The sequence below is a fragment of the Histomonas meleagridis genome (assembly GCF_020186115.1).
Source record: "Histomonas meleagridis strain 2922-C6/04-10x chromosome Unknown contig_30, whole genome shotgun sequence".
NCBI classification, from domain to species: domain Eukaryota; phylum Parabasalia; order Tritrichomonadida; family Dientamoebidae; genus Histomonas; species Histomonas meleagridis.
The window spans coordinates 479,892-500,134 of record NW_027150858.1 but is presented as its reverse complement, the minus strand read 5'-3'; the positions used below and the strand labels follow the sequence as shown (position 1 = coordinate 500,134).

The 20,243-nt window shown below is 31.3% G+C and overlaps 5 protein-coding genes across 5 annotated transcripts; 3 read left to right on the top strand and 2 right to left on the bottom strand.

Annotated features, from left to right (window-relative positions):
* Window positions 1-4,653: 4,653 nt before the first annotated feature.
* GO595_004929 (actin) lies at window positions 4,654-5,007 on the top strand (the record flags this gene model as incomplete). Its single annotated transcript, XM_067918115.1, has 1 exon — window positions 4,654-5,007. One exon carries the CDS (start codon window positions 4,654-4,656, stop codon window positions 5,005-5,007), a length of 354 nt encoding a protein of 117 aa, XP_067774947.1.
* Window positions 5,008-5,183: 176 nt separating this feature from the next.
* Window positions 5,184-5,786, top strand: GO595_004928 (actin; the record flags this gene model as incomplete). The annotated part of the gene is made up of 1 exon (XM_067918114.1): window positions 5,184-5,786. The coding sequence occupies one exon, from the start codon at window positions 5,184-5,186 to the stop codon at window positions 5,784-5,786; it is 603 nt and encodes a 200-aa protein (XP_067774946.1).
* Window positions 5,787-12,026: 6,240 nt separating this feature from the next.
* Window positions 12,027-14,792, bottom strand: GO595_004927 (uncharacterized protein; the record flags this gene model as incomplete). The annotated part of the gene is made up of 1 exon (XM_067918113.1): window positions 12,027-14,792. The coding sequence occupies one exon, from the start codon at window positions 14,790-14,792 to the stop codon at window positions 12,027-12,029; it is 2,766 nt and encodes a 921-aa protein (XP_067774945.1).
* A 750-nt stretch (window positions 14,793-15,542) lies between these two features.
* GO595_004926 (Nucleoside diphosphate kinase family protein) lies at window positions 15,543-16,661 on the top strand (the record flags this gene model as incomplete). The annotated part of the gene is made up of 1 exon (XM_067918112.1): window positions 15,543-16,661. One exon carries the CDS (start codon window positions 15,543-15,545, stop codon window positions 16,659-16,661), a length of 1,119 nt encoding a protein of 372 aa, XP_067774944.1.
* Window positions 16,662-17,164: 503 nt separating this feature from the next.
* GO595_004925 (uncharacterized protein) lies at window positions 17,165-17,929 on the bottom strand (the record flags this gene model as incomplete). Its single annotated transcript, XM_067918111.1, has 1 exon — window positions 17,165-17,929. The coding sequence occupies one exon, from the start codon at window positions 17,927-17,929 to the stop codon at window positions 17,165-17,167; it is 765 nt and encodes a 254-aa protein (XP_067774943.1).
* Window positions 17,930-20,243: the final 2,314 nt, after the last annotated feature.

The window sequence follows — 20,243 nt, the reverse complement described above, 5'->3', positions numbered from 1 at the left end:
CGAATCCCATATTCACCACCAAATCGTCATCGATTTGATCGGGAGTAATTTGTTTCACAGCAACGATGAAGTTATTAAACATTTGACGTAACTGTGCAATGTTTTGTACATTACGAATTACGTTTTCGACGAACATATAAAACATTTCTCGATTATGATTAGGGAATAAGCTAATTACCTTTTGGAACATTATTTCTTCCAAATCATTTACATTAATGAAATTAATTTTTTGCGTAAGAACAAGTTGAAGTAAATATGAAATGTTTTGCGTAAGTTGCATAAATAAAAACGAATGCATTCCATCAAAAATAGCATTAAACATATGCGAAAGGATTTCAACATAAAATACTTTGTAAAACTCTTCAATAATTTCTTCATTAGATTCAACTTTCGAGATTATTATTGAAATGCAATTTAATGATAGTTCCGATATATCATTTTGTGGATGTTGAAGTCCAAAGAATGTATAATTAAATAACTCAGTAAAGATTTCTTTATCTAATATCTCAAAATGTTTAAACATCGATAAAATTAATGAATAAAATGAATGTCTGTGTTCGGGGTGCTCCGAAAAAGTGGACGATATCTCTGAAAAAGTCGGCTGGATTAATTGATTGAAAATCTGTGGGATCAAACCGACATTTCCACTATCGATCAGAATTGTAAAGCAGTCAAATGATTCAAATGAATGTGTCTGTGAAAATTCAACGAAGAACGTTTGCGTTAATTGACTAAGTAAATTTGTATTTGGGAATTTCTTTAAGAAATGTTTAAATAATTCATAAATCGCATGAAATTCAATTTGGTTTTGACAACATTGTGGGAATTGATTTAATATGTTTAAGATGACTTTTTCGACTTGTTCTTGTTCACTTTCGAGTGCGACTTCCATCAAAATTGTTAAAATTTCATACGAAGTTGCGAAATTAAACAGAATATGAACAATTTGTTGTTTGATTTGAAGGTTTGCGCATGCTTTAACCAAATTTATCATATTCTCGAAAAATAATATATGCATATGTGGTGATATATGTGATAAAATCGTTGAAATGTTTTCGAAAAATGGTTGTGCGAACATATTATCAATGATTAATTTACCGCAACTTTTCGTTAAGTTTAAAAATGTTTTTAATGAAATACTTTGTGTCATTTCGGAACCTTCGACAAAATAATTATAAAATTGTTGTACCGCAAATAATAACAAATCTTTTTGATGATAAAGATAACGTTGATGATGTGATATTAAATATAATATACTTAAGTTAATGAGTTCATTAGTGTTACGATTCCTTAATAATATGTTAAACACTTCAGTTAAAAATTGTTTTTCTTCTTCAACATTACATATGCCAGAAATTGACCCAATCGAATATATAAATGGTAAAAGTTGTTCAATCGATTGCGGATTACGAATTTTTTCAACAAGAACTTGTAAAATGTTTTCATGACTAACTTTAAATAATAACAAAAGCGTTTCGGACATTTTATCATATAATCCTTTATCGCCATTAAACTCTGGTGGTGCTACCATACGTTCACATAATGTATATTGCAATGGCAATAAAAGATTAATTGAAAATGGTAAAAATGATGTCTCAAGCATGAAAACTTGTGTTATGCAATGCCACGTATCAACTGCAACAGTAAATAAGTCATCTGTAACATATTTCGTATACTCTAACATGATCTCTATTAATAAATCATTAGGTAATAATGCACATCGCCCAAGACAGATAAACCGCGAAACGATACGTAGAAAAAGTGGAACAAGCTCAGGATCGGACAGCAATTCAAAATTGAGAGAAACCGTCTTCAGAAACTGATTCAAAATGTAAGTCATGAGCCTATCGGCGCCCGCGTTTTCTCTGGACACAATTGCATGCAAACATCTGAGGACAGAGGCACAGAAATTGTTGTGGGTAGCTAAAATGTCATAGAAAGCATCACATATTTTGTCAACGGAAATAAGTCGTAAATCTACCCATTCAAGATACTCACCAAGTGTGTTTAAGGCTTCGACACGAAGAATTGCATTGTTGGATTTAATAAAAATAATACTAAGGAAGTTATAAATGGTTTGAAAATGTTTGTGTAATGAATGGATTAATTCTTGTTTACGATCTGAAAGAAGTTGAGAATGATGAAGCTGTTGAGAAAAAAGCGCAAAAAAGTATGTAGTGTTAAGAATAGCAGATTCGTCATTGCCTGCGTTTAAAATTAGGTCGTTCATAAATGTTGGCCAATTGTGTGGCCATTCAATAAAAAGAATTTGTACAACTAACGCATCTAGCTGATGAAGGAGTGTTTGGTTTACATTAGCTTTTGACCAATTATCAAGTAAATTCCAATAATATTTTTGAAATGCTTCTTTTTGGAAATCCTTTAACATTTCCCATTGTGTTGGTATTTTTTGGGTGATTGTCGATAATATAATGAACATGGCCTTTTCATTTTGTGTGTTTATCATGAAGTTATGAAATATAAATAGAGCATGAGGATCTTCACTCATTTGTATGATTCTTTCTCTCGCAATGTCTGATTCTTCTCCTATTTGGTAGAAATTATTGCATAGTATTTCGAAGTCTGAAAGATTTTCTACAAACATTGTTGAAAATTATGGATTTATCTCAAATTTTGGGGTGTACTATATGTAAACAACTTAATTTTGCTCAAACAATTGAAAGAGTTTCTGAGTCAACAACCCAATTTATTGAATTCAAAATTTTCCCAAAAAATCTTGCTGAACTCACCACGACTTTCTCCCAGTAAAAAGAGTAATAGGGCTTGTTTCTTTATTAAATTTCACTCAGCTTTTTGGCAAATATTTCTAAAAAACTGAAATGTGAGTAAAATTGATTAACAAATCAGTTATTCCAAAAAATTTAAATTATACCTCAAACAAACCAGAAAAATATAAATTGGAAGAAGGCTGGAAAGTAAAGCCAAATTTGTTTATTAATATCTAAAATCAGCATAAGTTTTCACTTTTTGTATTGTTTATTCAGCATAAAAACCAAACCTCTGAGAAGGGAAATATTCAGCCTTTTACTAAATGAAAAATAACATAAAATAACAAAAAACACTATGACATTTACCAAATATATGACAAAGGAGTTGCTTCAGGAGATGTGTCATCATTTTTATTATAGCAACAACTCGTACAATCGAATATTATTGCTGTTACAAAAAGAAGAACAAAACCTAATAGAAAGACACCAAGAAATATGTATGAAAATAATTTGATATCTTCTGGAATCGAATTCGAACACTTTTGAATGTCTTGGGTAATGTCCAGGCATTTCTCTTGCGAAGAAATGTCGGCACAGCAAGCAAAAACATTTTCAATATTTATGAATGTTTCATCGGTCGGCAAATTACTGTGAAGGTAATTTATAACAAGATCCTGGAATTTACCTTTAAACAAGATTATAATGATTCCAAGAGCTGCAATAATGATTGCATAAAGATAAAGCAAAATAGAAACAAATATTCTGAAACATTTGGAAGAAGTAAAAGAACTAATAATTGATAATATAAGAGCAACTCCACCAATACAAATAATAACAATTAGAATAATAAAATAATATTCTTCTGCAATATCCTTTATATCATTAAATTTAAGGACACCAACTATCAATAGTGCAAAAGAAACCCCGGCACCTATAATGGTAAGTATTAAAATCGCTACAGTTGAGCAACAACCGTGTTTACACATTTTGGTCCAAACTTTTATAAAGGAGTTTTTTTGAATGAAATTGTTTGTTCAACGATCGAAGGCATAGAAACCAAAAATCCTCAATGAAAAACATTATTTCTTTCTATTCGGAAGGATTTTGAGCACTCTTTTATATGTTGAATAAAAAAGATAAGATATAATTTTTAATTTCATAATATGATATTCGAAAATTAATAATATATTAAGAAAATCTTATTTTAATTAAAGATGACTTTTTCTCCGCTTTTGATGCCACTTATAGAATTTATTCAAAAGTTAACTCAATTCGGTAAACAACCATTTTGACAATATCAAAAACCCCACACGATTGAATTCAGAAATTTTATAACACCAATGAGCTTTTTGATAAGGAAATAATCGGATTATGAAAAAATGGTTTTTATGCTCATTGTCCAATTTTCATAATTTTTTAAAAACATAATTTTTGGGAATTCCATAAAAACCTTTTCATTCATTTTAGAAATAAATGAGTTCCTCACAGAGGACTTTGCATAATATCAGAGTTTTGATATATCATGAAAAACTCAGGCCGATTAAGCATTCAAAAAAATTTAATACTTTACAAAATGATTTGATTCTTGATCCAGTAAGAGGAGAACCTCAAAAAAACAAGAGTATTATTCAAGGTTGCATAAAATCATATTGGGATATAGTTGAAGCTTTTTGGAAAAGTCTTGTTTCTAATGTAGTTTAACCTGCAAGTGAATTGGGAAGATATTTTGATTGGATATTAGCAGTTTCCGATCATTTATGATACAAACCAAGCTTGTGGGTTTTATTACCATTTTTTTTTTCTGCATTGAAATCATTGCCTTCTTGAAAAGACGATAAAATATTTGAAAGGGCTGCCCGAGCTCAATTGTCCGGGAAATTGACAGGAACATTTCACCTCTTCTGTTCAGTTCACATTTATCCTAATGGCTGAAGACGAAGTTCAAACATTAGTTATCGATAATGGTTCCGGTATGTGCAAGGCCGGTTTCGCTGGTGATGAAGCACCACGCTCAGTTTTCCCATCAATTGTTGGTCGTCCAAAGTATGTCCAAACAATCGCTGGTGGTCAAAACAAGGATACATATGTTGGTGATGAAGCATGCGCTAAGGCAGGTATCCTCATCCTCAAGTACCCAATTGAACACGGTATCGTTACCAACTGGGACGATATGGAAAAGATCTGGCACCACACATTCTACAACGAATTACGTGTTGACCCAGCTGAACACCCAGTTCTTCTTACAGAAGCCCCCAATGAACCCAAAGGCCAACCGTGAAAAGATGATCCAACTCCAATCTCGAAACATTCAACGTTCCAGCATTCTATGTTGGTATCCAAGCCGTTCTTTCCCTTTACTCATCAGGTCGTACAACCGGTATCGTTTTCGATGCAGGTGATGGTGTTTCCCACACAGTTCCAATCTACGAAGGTTACTCCCTTCCACACGCCATCATGCGTATCAACCTCGCCGGTCGTGATCTCACAGCCTACCTCCAAAAGATCCTTAACGAACGTGGGTACACCTTCACAACATCCGCCGAAAAGGAAATCGTTCGTGATATCAAGGAGAAGCACGCATATGTTGCTCTTGATTTCGACGAAGAAATGAACAAGGCCGCCACAACATCCGAATGCGACATCTCATACACACTTCCAGATGGCAACGTCATCACCATCGCCAACGAGCGCTTCAGGTGCCCAGAACTTCTTTTCAAGCCACACTTCAATGGCTTCGAATTCGAAGGTATTGACCAAACCCTCTTCAACTCCATCATGGCATGCGATATCGATGTCCGTAAGGATCTCTACGCTAACATTGTTCTTTCCGGTGGTACCACAATGTTCGAAGGTCTCCCAGAACGTATGGAGAAGGAAATGGTCCGCCTCGCACCACCAACAATGAAGATCAAAGTCGTCGCCCCACCAGAACGTAAGTACGCAGTTTGGATCGGTGGCTCCATCCTCGCATCACTCGCTACATTCCCACAAATGGTTATCACACGTGACGAATACAACGAAGCTGGTCCAGGAATTGTCCACCGCAAGTGCTTCTAAACAGTATGAAATTTGATTTTCTTTTTTTTATATTCTTTTAAATTTTCATTTATTTCTTCTTTTATTTAAATTGATAAAAATATAATGCGCTCATGTTCTTTACGAAGGATTGTTAAGATGTTTCTTCTTCAATCATCTTTCCAAGAAGGACATATCATTCCTTCAACTCTTATTCAAAATGTTTCATATCAGACTTTTATTAAACACGCTTAAATTTATTGCATTGAAGATAAAAAATGAACCAGTTGCATGAACAGCAATCTTAAATCATATTTTAAAATATGATTTAATATTTTGAATTCTGCTACCAATAGCGAATCGTTTTTGATAGATTTCTTTACTGACTGAATATCTCTTTGTTTGTCTGTCCGTGGGCAAGCACTGTCTCTGTCTTCTTCGTGCGTTTATAATATCATAATCTTTTTTAACTGACTTTTACTGAAGAAATTGTCATGAAAAAAAAATGGAAATGAAGATGGAAAGAAAAAGATAATCTTGTGATAAATTATTTTTATTAATCAAAGAATGACATCTGCACGAAGGAGAGCAAAGAAAATCCAAACGCTAAGTGTAACAGCTGCAAAAATTGCAGAAATTATTTCCATTCCAAGATTTCTGTCTTTTTTGTTTTCATAAAGGAAGAAACGTACCACGCATATAAAAGCAACAATGGAACTTACTGCGAAAAAAAGATTTTGTCCTCCAAATGATACAATTGGGTTGAATTGGCTCATCTTTTTATGTTCGTCACTTTTTTATAATTGAGAAGTTTTTTTGGCAATTGATTTTGACAAAGAAAATGTTGACATAATAAAAACATTCAATTATTTACACTTTTTTATACACAAGCTGTGAAGCTTTTGGATTTTTGGGCTTAATGGAAAAATGCAAAGATAATGAAGAGATTTCATTTCTTTCTGACTCATCAAGTGATATTGAAATTTGTAATAAAGAAAAGAAGTTTTTTCATTTTGAACATGTTGATTCTGTTGATACAGATGAATTTGATTTTACAATGCCACCCAAAGTATCTATCCAAATGCCACCAGATTCTGTTGTAGATTTATTTGTTTTTCATATACATGAAGAAGATGGACAAATTTTTTTATTTTGCAAACAACTTATCGAGGAAAAATATTACACTGTTTGTATACAAGTTTTAAATCCATATTATTATGTTCAATTTTTACCTATATCAGGACACGAATTTGAAATTGTTGGTGAAGTCAAAGAAGTCGCTAATCGAATTGGCGGATCACTAATTTCCTATGAAATGAAAGAATTACTTTACTCATTTGAAAATGTTTTAATTCCAAAACGTGCCAATTATTGTTGTGCCACTTTTTCTTCTAAATGTAATATTTCGAAGATTAAACCAAAAGGCACTCATTATTCACATGTCTTTGGTATCTCAGCGCCTTTGTCTGAAAGTATTTTTGTTCGCCGCAAAGTAAACGGTCCCTCCTGGATTCGCTGCACCAATTTATCCAAAAAGAAACGTATTTCCACAATACCAATGTTTGCCATTCCTACAATAGATGACATAACACCTATTGATACTCCAACCATTCCACCGATGAACATCGGTACAATTTCAATTCGATCATTTTTTCATTCTCATGAAATTTACATGATTTCGTTACGTGTATTACATGAATGGGATATTATAGATTTTTCTGGCTCTGGTAGTAAATCATTTACATTAGTATCTACTGATTTAAAATCCGAACAAAGTCATTCAAATGAGTCGAAAAACATTTTTTTCTATAAAAATGAAAAAGAATTGTTGATAAATTTTTGTCAATTAGTTGATGATTTTGATATTGATATCATTTGTTCATATGGTTTAACGACAATACAATTGCCATTAATATTTGAGCGAATAAATCAAAATCATATTGATCAATGGTGGAAAATAGGTCGATTAAAACGATCTATTAATCCATATATTTTTTATAAAAAGCTTAAGACTACTATGTTATTATCTGGTCGAATTCCATGTGATATTCAAGTTGGATGTCAAGAGTTTATGCATTCTAAATCAAATGATTTATCATCAGCTGTTCAAACGCAATTTGGATTTCATCGACAACAAATTGATCATTTTGAAATTGATTTAAAAAACGAAGAAGAACTATGGAATTTAATACGATATAATTCACGTGATACGCTTTATATAGCACAACTATTAAATTCATTAGATATACTTTCATTAAGTTTAAATATATCACAGATTAGTGGTTGTCCTTGGGCACGTGTACAACTTGGACATTCATCTTTTAGATGTGAGTCCTTATTTTTGAAATATTTTTATGAGAAAGGTTTCGTAATACCTGATAAAGTGATCTCCAATCTTAAAAAAGAACCTGCTTTTCCTGGTGGAATGGTATTACAACCTAAACGAGGCTTTTATGAGACGTGTATTTTATGTTTAGATTATGCTTCTTTATATCCTTCGATTATTATTGAGTATAATATTTGTTTTACGACTTTAGATTTGAATAACCCTGATCCTGAAATGTCCAAAAATAATGAGCAAAAAGGTATTTTACCTAAAATTATGTCTGAGCTATTAACTGAAAGACAAAAAATTAAAGAGAAAATTAAAGAATATACTAATGAATATACACAAATAGAAGAAGAAATTTTAAATAATAAAAATGAAATAAAAACACAAAATCCAAATAATATAAATGAAATTGGTAAATTGTTTCATAATAATTTTATATCTAAAGAACAAATTAATCAAGATTCAAATGAACTTCATAAGAAATTATATCAGTTACGATTAGAAATCCAACGAATTAACACGAAACAACTCGCATTAAAATCATTAGCGAATTCGACTTATGGTTATTTAGGTTATAGACATAGTCGTTTTATGGCTAATTCGATTGCAGCGTTAATTACACAAATTGGACGAAACATATTACAAAACACTGTTGAAATCATTGAGAAATCGGGAAAGAATTCGGTCATTTATGGCGATACTGATTCAGTAATGGTTGATAGTGGTTTCTCGAACATTACTGAAGCAATAAAACTTGCAGAAGAAATAAGTACAAAAATCACAAAACAATTTAAAAACATAAAATTAATATTCGAGAATTTGTTTTTGAAAATGTTATTGATACAAAAGAAAAGATATGTTGCACTCGTATATGATGCTCCTGGTAAAAGTCATCAAAAGATTAAAGGTATCGAGTTAATTCGTCGTGATTGGTGCGGATTAACGAAATATCTTTCCGCGTATATCATTGATCGATTTCTAAAATCAAATGATCGCGATATCGCTATTTGTGAAATACTTATAGAGTTATCACGGATATCGAAATTATTAAGAAATAATGGAATACAAAACGAAGAAACTTTAAGTTTATCAAATCGAGCAATTATTTTAATTAATACTCAAAACTCAAGTAATGAATCTTCTTTATCGAATATATTATCTGCGGAATGTTTTCCTCAAAATTATCGAGTGAAAAGAAAGTTAATATTCCCTAAAAGTAGTCAGCTTTTATTTAAGAATAATAATAACATTAATGACATTTCTGCTTCTTATATACTAAAGGAATATGGAATTAACCCAAAACTGTCAAACGATGAAAACGGTTTTCGGGTTCTCGATAACATAAAAATTGAACACTTAACGTTGTACATGACGCTGACAAAGCCGTTAAACAAGTACCACGATAACATGTTGCCGCATGTGCGTGTTGCTAAGAGGATGGAAGAAAGAGGTGAGCATGTTTCACCGAATATGACTATAGCTTATGTGATTATAAAAGGTGAGGAAAAAGATATTGGGGAAAGAGCAAGAATTCCAGATGAAATAGAAAACGTTAATGAATTGGATATTGAATGGTATTTGTCAAATCAGGTGTTGGCTCCAATTTGGAGACTTTGTGACCCATTTGGTGGAATGAGTGTGGCAATGATTGGAAGAGCTTTAGATATAAAAGTTGCTGAAGCTCATGGAATGACACAAAGAGATGAATGCGTGGCTATTGTAATTCCTCATATTTGTGAATTAGAATTTGAATGTGGAAATTGTGGTGAAAAAATTATAATGTCTTATAATTTAAGAGATGTAATGAGATGTTCAAAGTGTTTTAAATCCAATTCTTGGAAGTATGTAGCGAATAGGTTAGGATTGTTTTTGCATAGATTTGTTTCGAATATTGGTAAATTTGTGTGTGACGACCGTTTATGTGATTTCAAAACATTACAATTGCCGATAGGATTGAATTCAAAGCATAAAAAAGATTGCAATGGAAATTTAACAATGGAATATGGATGTGTAGAAATATTTAATACTTTAAGATACTTCAAATCATTCTTTGAAAAATCACATTTAAATGATGATGAATTCAAAGAATTTAGAAATTATATGTTATCATTAATTTCTTCTATTTTACAATCTCATGGTTTTGCAAATATTCAACTTTCGAAAATATTTGTGCTACCGGATTCACAATCAGACTCAAGTCTACCATCAAATGAAACACAATATTTTTAAAACTGTTTGATAATAAAAGTGCGTTGTAAAATATACAAATTTTTTTTGAACGTTTATTATAATTCGGAACGTTTTTTGGAAAAGCTTATTTTTATCTAAATCGTCCAATTCGACGAGATAGTGCAAAATACAAAATCAATTATTCTTGTAAAACCTTTTTATAAAGTGGCCTTTTATTTCTTTTATCTACTTGATTAAATCAAGTGTATTTATCAATCTATTTATATATTGATTTACTGATTAGGATAAAGCTGGATTTGATTATCCGATGATATTCTATTACTATTGTTGCTTTCACGCACGAAGTGAAAAGATTCATTTCTTTTTTCATTTTGAGGATTTTCTCGAAATAGCCTTACGTTATAGTCATCAACGTCTGCACAATCTGGATTTCTCATCAATGACAAAGAACTATTTTTTAATACATTTTCGAATCCATGTCTTGTAAAGTTACCTTGCTTGTGAAATAGACCTCCTTGAACACAGCTAATACCTAACAAATGCGAGAAAATATTTGCTTCGATCTTCATAATATCATCTGTTATCCAAATTGCGCCAACATATTTATATGCATCTGGGTATTCCTGAGTAATCTTTAGAGCGTTATATAGCTTATAAGCGAACTGTCGAACTGCCCCATTTCTTTTAGCAAAAAATTTTTGTTTTAATTCCACCAGTGTATAAAATTTATCTGGCCAATCACCTTTAGGCAAAAACCCAATTCTTGCGGGATGAATTGGTGTTTTTTCAGGATCAAATTTATTTTGAATAGAAATATTTGTTATCTTTTCCATAAGTAAAATTGGCTGGAATTGTCTTAATTGTGGGAAAGTTGTAAATATATCAGGTAGTAAGTTTTTCTTTTTTATTATGTTTAATGGATGTTTAAATATTTTAATTTGTGAATTAGGAATGTTCACTGAAGTAATATCAGGTCTTGGTTCCAACAAATAGTTGTTAGATCTCATTTGGTTTGCTTCAAACATTTGATACATTAAAAATGATAATGTTATCAGGACAGCTTTTTTTTGAACAGAAATTTTGAGAACACAATTCACAGAAATTTGTGATACCATTTTTTTGAATGTCAAAAGCCCTTGTAAGTTCCCACATTATTTCGAATAATTCCATAAAACCTCAATTTTTATACTCTCAAACCATTCGAAATATCCTGTGCATATTATCAACACATATTGTTTCATATTTTACTGCAATTTATCGAACCATTTATCAAGCATATATCCCAATAATTTGATTTCAACCCAGAAAAATTTGTGATCATTCTTCGGCTTTTTGAACGCATTCACCGACCAACGTTTCGGCCGCCGATGAAAAATAACTTCATTGACGATCAAACATGATTCAAAGCACACTTTGGCAAAAAGACACAAAAGGACAACGTCGTCAGACGATCAAACAACATTCATTTCACGGTTGTTCATTTTTTCCGAAATAAAAAACGCGATCAAAACAAACTGTAAAATTCACAATACGATCTGATGTGTTTAAACACATCGAAGTTTTTCACAGTTTACATGGCCGCACTGTTTGGCCGAGCGAAGCCCCAAATGCGCCGACTTTTTGAATGGCATTTCTGTCAAAAACGATCAAAAGAAGTCATCCATTTTGATAAACACTGAAGTATAAACGATCGTTATTATACAAGAGACAATTACACATTTTATCGTTTAATTTTACTTATTTAGCGGTTTTAACAACATTTAAATGTCAGAATCAGAGTCCTGCAGCTCGTACGGGTTGAAGTTGTCCTGGTTTATGTCTGGCGCGAAGTCTTGGTATGGGTTTTGTTCGGAATAATTTGACACCGGAGGGTTATACGAAGCCATCACTTCATTGTTATTATCATTACCGACAGATATCGAATATTCGTCTTCGGAGAACGTTTTGTCATTTGTTGTCTCGTTGTTGTCCATTCCATAGCCATTGATGTTACTGTTTGGCCGCGCTGAATTACGTATCGAGTTCACGTCAATTGTTTTCATTTCTGACGATGAAGAGAAACTGCAATTTGCTGACGAAACATAAGTCGTTGAATAAGATGACGTCGATGTTGATGAATAATATGAATCACTGCCAGGCTTCATGCCGCGGTGCCTGATCATAAGTAGCAATGCGCATATGAAGAGCCCGATCATGTACAAGTGCGCGCCGATGGAGAAATATGTCACCAGTCCTGCGACGGGCACTAAGATCGAGGAGCGGATGACATTTAATGGTCCTATGATTGACCGCGCGCTTACATCTGATAACATTAGTGAGACATTCGATATCATACTCGTTAATGATGTTGATGCTGTAGTCAAAAATGGTTTAACTGAGTCAATTAATTCACTTGGAGTAATACGTAACTTAGATGTCAAGTTCGTGTGGACATAACTAACACCTAAGTTATATAGAGTTTCGATTTGCTTCAAAATAGTTGAAAATGTATCAAGTTGGCTATTTAATTTTTGTTTCTCTGCTGTTGTAACTCCACATTGTGTACCGTCATTACTTGTAATAAATCCGGAGATGCCTGACTTGGCTGCTGATATTGCTGATGTATAAGAGTCCTCACCAATGAATGTTGAAAATGTCGATGGTAATATTGATTCATCATTAATTAATGTGACTGCTTGGTCAATTAAGTCATCTAAGACTTGTGGTACCTTTAATTGTTCTATTGCTTCAGTAAGTCCTCCTTGTAATGATTGTGCGATTTGTTGGAATGGTATTAATTGGTCTAAACTAAATGCATTTAATATTGATGTAGTTGTCTCAGCATTAAATAATGTATCAAGGATTTTGATTTCTGATTTAGGAAATTCAATTGTATCAAATGTGATTTCATTAATTAAACCTTCTGTTGTTGATGATAAATTAATTGATGGTATTGTTAATTCTCGATTTGGTATTAATTGATCATAAAGATAATTAATGGAATAATCAGTATCATTAACAAATGTATTCGCTACAACAACTATAACATAACACAAGACTGAAGCTACTGCACCAAATATTAATAAGAAGAAATTACATAAACATTGCGGGAAACATGGGCAACAGCCATTGCATCGTGAACAACAACACTTTGTAAAGAATGAAGCTGTCCATATTGCGATCCATGCAAACAATAAGACAAAGATAACAATTAATATCCAATAGAATTTGAAATAATCTGTAATTGGTAAAAAGTTTTCATTGAATGATTTACGTTTTTCACCATTTGTGTCCCATTCTTTACTCATGTCACTAAATGTAGTCTTAAAAGTAAAGTTGGGATTCAATACAATACTTTCTAAATCATCAATAATGGGACGAATGGCATCTGTAAGATTGGACGGTATATGTTTGTATCCTTCAATGTCTTCAATTACTTCTGTGTATTTATTTTTTTGGTCAATAAACACTGACATTGTTTCATTGAATAAAATTGCTGGATTATACTTTTCAAGTTCTTCGGCAATTGGTATGTTTTGGCCTTCAGATCCACCATTACATCGATTATAAACATTGAGGACAATTTCGGAATATAAATTATTGAAAACAATAATCTCTTGTTCAAGCTTTTCGGCAAGAGCAAATGCGCCTTCTGCGCCTGTAATATAATTTAAGACAGTATCAACAGTGAACATTAAAGCATCAAATATATTTGTCGCATTATTGAAAAACAATGTAAGGCCATTGTCAATGCTATTGACATCTGGCGAAATGTATTTGGGAATCACTGTTTCTAAAGATGTTGTTAGGTCATAAAAATTATCATATGTTTCTTTGACAATATCTGGAATTTCAGGTGCATTGTTAATAAATTCTCTTGGCATACAATAGCCAACAGTCATGAAAATTGCACCAAAAAGCATAGCTGCTGCTCCTGCTATATAAAAAATTATCGATATAATATTTGGTTTGGTACTCTCTTTAGGACAGCAACAGCATGCAATACAGAGACCAGAAATGAAATAAAGAAGAGATATTATGAAGAAAACAACTAACATTGTGACAACAACAACTGATGAAAATACGGATCCTAACAATTCATTGAATGATTCTTCTGTATAACCTATATCATAAGGGTTAATGCTTCCAAATAAAGAGCAAAAAAGTTTAATATTTCCTTGTGGATTTTGACAAATATCTGAATAGCTAACTGGTTCTGTTCCGATTTGTTCTACAGTTTCCATTTCTTGTGTTTTGTTTGAACTTGTATCTGAATCTGTACCTGAAAGTTGTTTTGAAAGATCTTGAAGAAGTTGTGTTATATTTATTGCTGAAGCAATTTGATCAGCATATGTAGTTAGTAAAGGTTTGAGGTTAATATCTTTGTCATTAAAAGAAATAGAATCAAAATGAAATGATTTCCAAGCACCACGCATTGCGCCTAAACCATAGGCCCAATCATAAGCACCACCGCGAATAGATTGTGGGCTTGAATCCATATCATAAGATAGGCTTGTAACAAGGAAAATAGAAACAAGCGGGATCATAATTGCCGAATGAAAAAACAAAGACCAAGTTTTTCAATGTATTACACTAACAGATTTTCCACAAACGGCTTAATTTTGACACAATTGAAACAAAAAACCGTGCAAATACGTTAAACTAAATTATTCTTTTGTCTGGGTTTCAAGCGAGATCTAAGAAAAAATTTAAAATATGAATCACATATTTGATAAGAGAATTAATGTGAATGCGTGGAAATGAAATGATATGCTAGAAAAAAATAAATTACTGGATGATTTTCATTGGGGGTTGGATGGAGCAGTTCCGGTGAACGGTGAAACTTTTTGAATACATCATATTGAATTGGGAGTTAAAAATTTGTGCAATTACGCCAAAATATCGTTTGAATATTGGTTATTTGCCACTTTTTTTGTGAAAAAAATGCCCGTTAAAGGGTAGTCATTTAAAACAAAACGTAAACGATAGGATCAACAAATTTGCTTTTTTTCTTTTTTAACTAAATCAAAAGCAATTTGTTTTGGATTAAACCATCTTTCAAAATTTAAATGTATTTTTAACTAGGATATCAATATTTCTTTCTTTCTTCCACACTTTTTGAAACATTACTAATTCTAAATTTTAATAATCAAATTTTATCATAGATTTTAATAAAAGCTCATGCGTAATGATTCATAACAATAAAAAATGAGTTTTTTTCCCATGTTTTTGAGCAAAACTTCAATCCATCACTTAAACGGTCATATTTCTTGCTGAGAAAAAGTACGTTATTATTAATGAATTCTGTTTTTCCCAGTTATTCATTTAAAATCGAATTTTATGATGAAATGGCAGAACTGGTAAGGCCTTACTTGCTAACATATCATACAGATAAAAATGAAATTGAAATATATGATATAAGAAATAGAAGACCTTTCCTAAAAAGGTTTGGAAACCACGGGATTGAACTCAAAGATCTTTTTATAGGAAATAAAATCCTTATAAATGGACGTCAATATGAAATTATTGATTATGCCAGTGCTTCAACTAAAGAAGCATTTTCACAAAAAATGCAATCTACTTATGCTATGCTAAAACCAGGGTTCCATCAACATCTTGGTGATGCTCTAGATCGAATTTATCAATCAGGATTAATTGTCACTAAATTACGTTTTGGTACAATCTCTATTCAAACAGCTTCTACATTTTATGCTGAACATCAAGGTAAATCATTTTATAACACATTAATTAATTATATTACCAGTGGACCAATTGTTGCAATGGAACTTACTGGAAATAATGCAATAAGTTTATGGCGTCAACTCATAGGTCCAACCAATCTTGAGACTGCCAAACGTGAATCACCAAATTCACTTCGTGCAAAGTATGCTCGTAATACCACCGAAAACTTTGCACATGGATCTGATTCACCAGAATCTGCCCAACGGGAGCTCAATCTCATATTTGGACAACATTCAGTTGATTTAGTTAGTAATACTGACAATTGCACGTTATGTATTATTAAGCCACATGCAATGAAAGAGCGACTTGCTGGTAAAATAATAAATAAAATATTAGAAGAAGGTTTTAAGATAACAGGTGCAATGACAGCTAATTTGGATATTATAACTGCTGAAGAATTTCTTGAAGTTTATAGAGGAGTTGTAAAGGATTATCCAGATATGGTAAAGCAATTGTCTTCTGGTACTTGTTTGGCATTAGAAGTTAATGGTGACTTTAATGCATTTAGGGAATTATGCGGACCAAGAGATCCAAATGTGGCAAAGCAAATAAGAAAAAATAGCTTAAGAGCTTTGTTCGGAACAGATTTGATTTTAAATGCTGTGCATTGTACAGATTTAGAAGAAGATGCACAATTAGAAACAGAATATTTCTTCACTCTACTTGATGAATAATTTAAATATTTTATTTTTGTTTTTCATCTTTATAAAATATATAGAATGATTAATGATTATATATTGATAAATAATAATATTATTATTAATGATTGTATATAATGCGTTATTAAGATATTCGTAAAAATAAATTGATATTAATGCTAAAAATAATTTTTTGTTTAATTTGGTTTTTATTTATTTTCATAATTTTGGATTACAAAATAATATTTAAAAATTATTTATACTATTTCGGACAGCATTCATTAGGGCACTAAAAAAAAAAAAAAAAATCAAATAGTTCAATTAGATCTTAAAAACAGAAGGAATTTATGTTAAATGCAAATGAATTTATGTAAACTATGTCGAACAGCACTTAACTATGCATCTTTATTAGGTAACATAGAACTTTTCATTAATAATAAGCTTTGAATTCAATAGTATTATATAAAACAATTCTCAGAAGAACTTATTGAAACGATTTTCACCTCGTTAAATTGTATATTGAGTTAGAAGGCGTTTAGTCAGTAAAGTACTAATAGTGGTGATTCTTCAAGTTCTTTTGCAAATGACATAGAGCTGACAGAGTCAACATCATAAAATGGAATAATTTCATCAATTGGAGTTGGCTTCCTCTCCTTCTTTTTCATCACAGCTAGGAACCCTTCATCGTCCTCATCTAAGTCTCTCTTGGCAGGTCCGTGTTTGAATGTTGAAATCGGACCCATTCTTGGAAATCTAGTATCTCGCATTCCGCTCATTCCCATGAACATATCCATGTCTCCCATTCTATCCATGCCCATTCTATCCATGCCTCCCATTCTGGGCAATCTTTCGCCACCTATTCTTCTTATCCCATAATCCATACCACCCACTCTCTTTCTCCGAGGGCCAATGTCAAAATAATCGTCGTCCACTGGCCTTCGGCGTTCAATGAATTGATCTTTTTTCGGTCTGGTTGGTAATATTGGTTTCCTAGGTGAAATACCTATTAAATCGTCATCATCATAGTCATAGTCATCTTCATCATAGATGGCAGAAGGTTTTTTGCTATTTTGTTTCCTTTTTTCTTTTGAATGTTTTGCTTGATCATCAGATGAATCATCACCTAGTATTTTGAATGGTTCATCATACGATCCACTTGAAGAATTTTTGTCATTTGGAGATGTGTGATTTGGTTTTGTTTCTTTTATAATAGGATAATCTTCAAGATCACCTAACATGATCATTTTCAGCAATTTCTCTTCAGGCGATGAGCTTGAAGAATCAGATTTGTTTTCTTCAGACATTTTTTAGATTTGACAAAGTATGTTAGCAAATTGGCTTTATTTGATATGGATGAACGTTTTATATTCAATTTTTTAAATCCAAAATTTTGTGTTTTGAAGAGATTATAATTTTCTTATGAATTTTAAATATTTTATTCATAATTAAATAACATGTTATATAATTATGATGTATTTCATAATATATATCTTTTTTTATTCCGTAACCAATTATAAATAGAGATATTTATATTTATATTTTCATTTTTTTGTATTAAAAATGATCGGTACCATTAAATTTCAGTTCCTGATTCCAATAAACTATTCAAAAATGTGCGTATAATGAGTCTGGAACCCAAAGCGATTGGGAATTCAAGTTAGGTTGGAAGATCATAAAAAACGAGTCAATTTACAGCTCATTGCAATTGCTCTTATACATTGTGCAAAACCAAATATTCTAAAAAGTGACGCGTGCAAAAGTGAATCTTTGTTCCTCAAAAACAATTTATTTATACAAAATACACCTGCCCTTATTTTGTGTTGTAAGCTTTTCAAATTTGGGTGTTTAATTTTGCTAGCGGGACACCTTGCTTTGCAGCCTGCACGTAAACCTTTCACTATCAAAAAAATGCAAAATATTTTTCTCACTTCTAGAAAGTCAATAATTCTTTTATAAAATTTTGATTATTTTTAATATCAGATATAATATATAATGGAATATATAAAACACCTATCATCACATGCGTAAACCTATTTTATATGAAGATATATTTGTTTTATTTTTAGTTGTCAAATCTTTAAATAAAAGTTTTTGTTTTATAAAGAGATAAGAATATTATTTACTGTTATTATTAATCTTTGTTATATATTTTCTAAAAATCAAAACAATATGAACAACGAGATTATTTCGTTTTATTCGGTGCCGAACGACCGTTTAGACAATAGACCGTTAAATTTAAGCCAGAACGAGTTCATTCAAAACCAAATCAACAGTACGAGCTATGTTGAAGATGATCCATTTGCAACTGGTAAAAAAAACATTTGTATAAGTATAAATTTCTTATTATGATTAATCATCATTCCCCCATTATTTCAAAATTATACTATTTTGACATGAACACACAAAAGTTGAATGACCATTCAATTGAAACTTTCTTTTCATAAAAAGTTGGTTGTTTTTTGTCGTTTTCCCTTAAATCCCATTCAAATGTCAAGTAAATGAGATATTTTCATGTCACCTAATGCTTCATGTGAGCACCTTGGCATCCAAAATAATTTCGATTAAAAATCACATGTCACATTGAACAACAGTTGTTACACACATTTCTAATGAAAAATTGAAGGTTTGTCGTTACAACCAAAGCAGATTTATATTGTAAACGCATATACCAAATCGATGAAATATAATGTCCATTCTCAATTAATGATAACATTGATTCACATTGGCACTTTCATCCTCCTCATAAATTTCGACAAACATGTTTTTATTTCAAATAAATATAATTTTGATTCTCTTACTGAAAATAAAACAATGAACAAGCATGTACATAACAAAAGCATTCATTACATGCCAAGTAACAAGAGAGAACACATAAAGAGTAAAATATTTTTACAAAAAATTCAAACAGCAAACAACATAAATCATTTACTGCAATGCGTTTCACTCAACAATTCTCTAAATAACAACAGAATAGGTTCTAAGCATTTCGTTTCTTCAAATTTAATAATTTCGTATTTTTATTCCAAAATAACTGCAATCTTTCATATCCTACATAATATATATCATTTTAATGAAAGTTTCCAATGTAATTTATCAATGAATTGCAGCAATAATATTCTGAAAAATCTACCAAAGATATTTATTGCATTAATTAATTCTATATATTCAAATATAACTTTGTTCGTATTTATATTTTTCGTATTTACTTTCTTATCCAAAATTTATTTTAATCAGAAAATCATTCATCAAAAAAACGAAGTTATTCTGATTTTAATGATTATATTTTTTGTTAATACAAAGCAATCATATGACGAAGAGACAAAAACACTCACAATATCTGATTTCAATGATTATTCAAATGATTATATGAATGATACAGAACGTGTTATAATTATTGATGTTGGGGAGCTTGAAAGTGATGCATTCAGAGAATGGCCTTTGTTAACAACAGTAATAATTGGAGAAACAGTTGAAAATATCGGTAGTGGAGCATTTGCATCATGTAAACAATTAAAATATGTCCAATTTCCAGATAAATTAATGAGTGGAATTGGAGGTGGTGCATTTGCAGAATGTATTTCATTAAATAACATTACAATCCGTTGTAATAGCATTAGT